General features: G+C 36.7%; 1 protein-coding gene across 3 annotated transcripts in view; it reads right to left on the bottom strand.

Annotated features, from left to right (window-relative positions):
• The window catches only part of NCBP1 (nuclear cap binding protein subunit 1), a 38,687-nt gene that overhangs the window by 2,376 nt on the left and 29,964 nt on the right, over positions 1 to 6,347 (bottom strand). For all 3 annotated transcript variants that reach the window (XM_011366236.1, XM_023534218.1, XM_023534219.1), the window contains 2 exons: positions 2,923 to 3,037; positions 22 to 150 (listed from right to left, as the gene is read on the bottom strand). In XM_011366236.1, coding sequence (XP_011364538.1) covers positions 22 to 150; positions 2,923 to 3,037 — 244 coding nt within the window. The remainder of the gene's footprint in view (positions 1 to 21; positions 151 to 2,922; positions 3,038 to 6,347) is intronic.

The following is a 6,347-nucleotide window of genomic DNA, read 5'->3' as shown; positions in this document are numbered from 1 at the left end:
CAATGTCCCAAGCCACAATACCTGAAATATGACAAGGAAGAGGTTCTTTTGTTCACTTTGAGCTGATTCCACTTTTTCCTGCAGTCTTTCTATTTGTTCTTCAAGAGCCCCGTCTTTCCTGTCACTGCTTCTGTCATCATCATCACTTCGCTACAGAATGCAAAGGAACAAAAAGACAATGCCATTTAGAATCCCAGTGTACTGAATCCCGTCAAGTAAGGGGAAGGATTTTATTGTCTGGTTAAATTCTATTTGAAGACTTGTATTCTGTAGGGAAAGTATTCCATCACCTCAAACATGCATACATCTATCTAAAAGTGGCACTTGTCTTAGATAATGGCAGTGGACATGTTTGTTAGAAAGCAGAAGTGGTTTCAGGGAAGAAATGTATATCACATTTTTTCTTTCATTTAAAATGAAAACAGCTTTGAGCACTGGAAAATATCGTTGATTCTTATTATTCATCATTGTTATATTTTCTAGCCATTGCTAGAAATAGAGGGTTAGGTTCTTGAGGAAGCCTCCTGTCACATTTTCATAAACTGATCAATATATAATCTTGTGTTTCTATTTAAAGATATTTAATATATATGTCTTATAAATAATTATACACAGTATTTCTTTATACTAAAATACTAGCTGAGAAGGATTTAACATTTCCCTGACCCTCAGTAATGTGACTAAATTTCTTTGGCTTTCAGCCTCATAAGAATGCTGTCTGCTATAGTTTTTTAAAAAATTGGTCATCTCAAATCCATAAATTTAGCTACTTTTCCATCTTTTCCATAGCTTTATCACACACTACAGATGTTACTTTAATACCTGATAGATCAGCCTCACCTACAGATTGATGAATTTCCTCTTTTTCTGGGTGTATATTGTTGATTCATGAACACTTGAACTCAGGACCAACAACACTAGAACTCATGCCTGGACAAAGCTTATCTAACACATGTATTTTTCCTGTCAGGCACATCATGGCCTTGTGCCTAGGAATGCTAGACAGCTCTTCAGTCCTGTGCTTGGGGGCTATTTAAAATAGTGAAATCAACAACAAAAAGCCCAGCAAACAATGTGAAAACAAAAAGCAGAAGCATGAAAAATATGGCACTAAATACACCACATAGAACTGAAACAAGAAGGCAAAGCATTGCCTTGTTCAACCTCAGCTGGGAACAAGCCCACTGGGCAACTCAAACTTTTCACTGCTCTGCATATGTCTGCAAATGACCAGGAAAGCATCATGAGTACTGATTTGGGGATTACCAATAAATTTAAGTAAGTGAATTTGTAAAAATAGAACCTGCAGATAATGAGGACAGATAGTATATTCTTCTAACTCCACTATTGTATTCAACAAAGTAGATGACCAGTGAAAAAATCAACAGTGCTCTCCAGTCATTAATAACTGACCATTTCAGCAGTAACAATAGACAGCTTGCTAATCCTTCATTCCCAATGGGACCATACAAAAAAACTGGGCATGTTCTTAGGTAGCCCAGGAGCCATAGGCTGCTCATCCTTGTAATAATTTAGAAATGACATGTAATAATTTACAGCGGGTTAAGACTGCTGGCAATGGTGGGCTCAATATACCTGTTAACACCTGCAGCTCACCCTGAAGAACTCAGAGCATTCGTTTAAGTGGTTTTTATTTTTTTAAAGGTGGAAGAAAATCAAGGCATGATTACAAATAAGGGAACAGGCTGAAAAGTTATGTGACTTGCCCAGTGTCACACAGCTGGCAAGTGGCAGAGCCAGAAACTGACTCCAGCTGTGTTCTATATTAAGGTCCTTTTAGCAAGAAGGTAGGGATCACCAAACCTAGAAAGCCTATTTCTTTCCAGATAACACTCTACTGGTAAGACCCCACCTATGAGCCTCTTCCACTCTCCAAGCAAAATTATCAGAATCCCCAACTCTTTTTACAGAATTCTCCTTTAATATCCAATACATCACTGTTATGAGGTCTGCCTTATTATGTTCTAGGCTACTGAGTATATATGTCTTTTCCCAATATCACACCAAGGCAAAGTTCTAGAGTACCACTGCCCAACAGACCTTCTACAATGAGGGAAATGTTACATAAATCTATATTGCCTATCACAATAGCCACTAGTCACACATGACTATTGAGCACTAGAAATGTGGTTAGTGTGGCTAAGGAACTGAATTTTAAATTCTATTTAATTTTAATTTAGGTTACATGGGGCTAGCAGTTACCACATGACACCACATACCTAGAGAACGTTAGGGAATGAGGGAAAGTTTCTGGAGTTTGACAGACCTGGGTCAAATCCTAGCTCTGTCACTTATTAGCCACGTCACTTTGAAAGTTATTTAACTTCTCTGAGCCTCAAATTATACACGTTAAAATGGGGGTGACACCATTTACCTTACAGTATTATAGTTCTGTGTGTTTATATACATGTATATTTAAATATATATGTATGTGTGTATGGAGATTATAGAAGCACTTGAACATCTTTAGCTTCATTAAATTTGTTTTCACCTTCTACTCTGGTAAATATGTATACTGGAAAACACCATCATGAAGAATACCAGTACTGTTATACTTATCACAGAATACTTATCGCAGCTCACTGCTTCTCCCCAAAGTGGCAAAGTACTAAACTTAATAGAAGTACTTTGTAAACCTGAGAACGAGTGCTCATTCCTCCTCACAGTACTGGTGAAGCGGTAAACATCAACAGTCTTCTCCCTCTTCAGCCCTGCCCTCCTTCCCTTTTGGGAATGGCAAACATGAAGCTGGTGAACTATGGAAAGTAAGGTTTGTGGTTTCCTAAACAAGTCCTTCCTCTTTCTCTACTTCTACAAATAGCTCTGCATAATTTGGCCTCAGAAGAAATAGGCTCCCATGACGGTAATGAACATTCTTTTATGAATTGACACAAGACTTACCCGTTTGTGTTGCCTTGCGAGTTTCTCTTTAGCTTCTTCCAGCTCTTTCTGGATCTTCAGAACATGTTTGTTCATTTTTCGAATTGTGGAATGCAACATTTCCCAAACAAACAATCTTAAAGAAAAACGGCATCTAGTTACTACTGTATGCTAAACTACACATATAGAAAAGAAGACCTCTCAACTTTTATAATCTACTCATTTTTTAAATTTCTATCTTTTTTGTTTTCTTTTATAACCTACTCATTCTTAACGTCTGATGTAGCCTTCCACTCTTTAGGCAGAACTAGTATTACATCTCCAGCAACACTACCTGTTAGATTCAGGTGAGCTTCCTGAAGGCAGTCCTGGGTCTTGTCATTTTTATTTCCATTCCCTACTAGGTACACATTGAAGGTACGTGCACATACATACTCATTGAAATAAAATGACAAACTATAAAAAACATCATTAACAACAAAAGTACATGTTTTCTAAATTTAAACACTAAGCATTGGAATTTTCTTGAAATGGAAACCTAATCTGAGGCTCATCTTACATTCTTAATACTATTTAGTATACACACGGCCAATATTCTTGGAACATTTAAGAAACCCATTAGTTGATAAAAGCTATCAACTGCCAGATTTTTAGGAATGAGATAAGTATTTAAATATCAGCTACCTTAACAGCCAATTGCTAAAGTATCAGTGCTTTACAATGTTTGTTGCATAAATATTTTTTAAAAGTGATAACTACCTTCTGTCTATAAAGTAGGTCTCCTAACCCCAAGAAAGCAGAGTACTTCCTTCTACAAATTTTGACCTGGATGATAGTTTAAGTGGAAGATAGTAAAACAAACTGTTTATAAAACTCAATGTTGAAAATGTTAGCGGACAGAATAAAAGAGCAGAGTAACTCTGCAAGGGATGGTCAGAGAAGGCTTTGCAGTTAGAAACAGTTGAGCTTGGTGTTAAAGAACAGAACAGCAACTCTAGAGCAATGTACCCAATCAAGAATGCCTGTGTTTCAGCTCTGGCTCTGCACTTAGTCGTGTGACTCTGGCCAAGCTACTTAAGTACTCTGCAACATTTTTCTATTTTGTAAAATATAGACGATAATGTAACCCCATCTACGGTGGTAGTGTGAGGAGTAAATGAGTTGCAAATGTAAAGCATCCAGGACAATGGCTAATGCATATTTGGGTGGTCAGTTTTCTGAGTTTGCAAATCTGAGACTTTATTTTGCTTTCATTTGTGAAAGCCAATTTAGCTGGTATGATAATCTTAGACTGACCCTTTTACCCTAAGAACTCAGTTTATTCAGACCAGGGTCCTCTGCCAGATACAATGAAGAGGACAAAGGTTGTAATGGATTTTTAAGCCTTTGCAAGTATTTTTCTTTTGTTTCCTGTTTTGTGTCAACTCCTATCATTCTGGTCCTGATCAATTATAAAGACTGGGGACTTAACTTCATGGATAAGAACCAAGCTTAAAGAAGTCTCTTTCCTTTAGGGGGGAATGGGTCTAGAGTAATCTTCTGCATTAAGTCTAGGATTTTTAAGACTAAGGTGAGACATCCCTTCCCCAGAGGCATCTAGGTGCCCATCAGGCTTTCCTCAATGTCTCCAAGGATTATACTAAATCTACTGTGACTGGTTTCTCCCAGTTCCTAGTGTGCATTCAGGTCCCCAAATGGAGCTGGCACTCTTCCCCATGTCCCATTTGCTGAGACCGTGACATACAACCTGACCTTCTCTCCTAAGAGTCTAGATCCTTATCAGCATTTTTACTTAACTGGTTGAGTCCTGATTCAACTTACATGTGTGCCCCTAAGAGACGCTGTGACCTGACTGGCTGTCTATTTCCATCGTCCCAGTATCTCTGTCAAGTCTAATCCTACCAGACTGGACCATAGGTATTGTAATATCAACCTGGTTTAGACCAAAATTTGAAGCTCATGTATAAGAAAGCACACGAAAAACAATTGTGAGAGAATACAAACTTTGTAAAATAATCCGTATTACCTAGTAAAGTCACGAGATAGTTCTGAAGAGAAGATCCAATTTGCTACTGCAGCACAGTCAACAATCTGTGTACGAATCATCTTATCTACTAGTACAGCAATCATCTACAATGAGAGAAGATTAGGGTAAACCACACTTATGCATAGGCCACATAATCCCACTGCTACAAAGTAAAATAGGAGGCTTTTGAATTCATTTTCAGTGGCTTTGGAATGATCAATTTGACTAATAAGTCTTAAAGATTTATTCTGCTCTCTGCTTGGCTCTGGTACTTCTTATAAGAATACTATAATGCCAGTAAAGACTGAGCAAAAAGAAAACCTCTGAATGGTAACAACTTAAAAGAAAATTTTAGATAATACATACAAAAATATACAATTTCCATTGAACCTAAAATTTAAAAATCTAGTGTCATCATAAAGTCTTAAACATACTCTAAAATTTACTTTAATGCTTCTTTATAACACATGGTATAAAAACAATATACTGAGGTTGAGAAATCTGGAGCTTGTTTATGGAAATTGGGTAGACTAAATAACTACTTCCTACCCAACTGGCAGACTTTTTAAACAAGTATTTAAAACGTGTTAAGATATTATAATCCCAAACCAAATCATAATACTTGCTCTTTTAAAGAATGAATCAAACATCATTACTTCCACAGCACTAAAAAAAAATTAAAGTTAAAACCATTCTAATAGAGTCAAATTTAATGTTCTGCAAACTAAAAGAATGGTAATAATGCCCTATTTTTATATTTATACAATCAGAACCTCAACACTTCTAATTAAATAGTTTTTACCTGTGGATGGTTTCTCCAGACCTCAAACATAACTCTTAGAACATGTAACTTTCCTTCATCACTTTCAGCTAGGGTTTTGAAGACTTCATGAAACCTTTTGATAGTAGGGGGAAAAAACAGCATATATAAACTTATTTGTTAAGCATTTTAATGTTTCAAAGCCTTTTCAATGTTACTTAATTTATAGTGTAATACATAAATGCAAAATAACCAAATGTTAACCATTAAGAATATAAAAGGTATGATTAGGAATTCATAGTTTGTATGGAATTTGTCACAAAATCTTAAGACTCTTAAAATACACTATTTTTAGCCCATGACTTCAATTTAACATGTATCTACGAATAGGTGAGGGCTAAGGAACTGTCTCTAAACATGGGTGATGTATTCTGACTATACCTTCTGTGGAAACCCTGTAAGTATCACGGAGACTTGGAAGTTGAGATGGGCTGGGGAGTCCAGTTTCTCTACTTGGCTGGAGGAATATCTATGTTCTCTTTCTTCAGATGCCAACTTTTGGGTGGCTCCCCCAAAATGCAGTCGGCTCTCATTTCTGCTTACCTTCCTTCAGGAAGATGCCTAGACAGGGTGGGAGCTTCTTGACTGTATATATGACTG

This window comes from Pteropus vampyrus, unplaced genomic scaffold, assembly GCF_000151845.1.
Source record: "Pteropus vampyrus isolate Shadow unplaced genomic scaffold, Pvam_2.0 Scaffold123, whole genome shotgun sequence".
Taxonomy (NCBI): Eukaryota; Metazoa; Chordata; class Mammalia; order Chiroptera; family Pteropodidae; genus Pteropus; species Pteropus vampyrus.
This window is presented reverse-complemented; position numbering and strand designations above follow the sequence as displayed.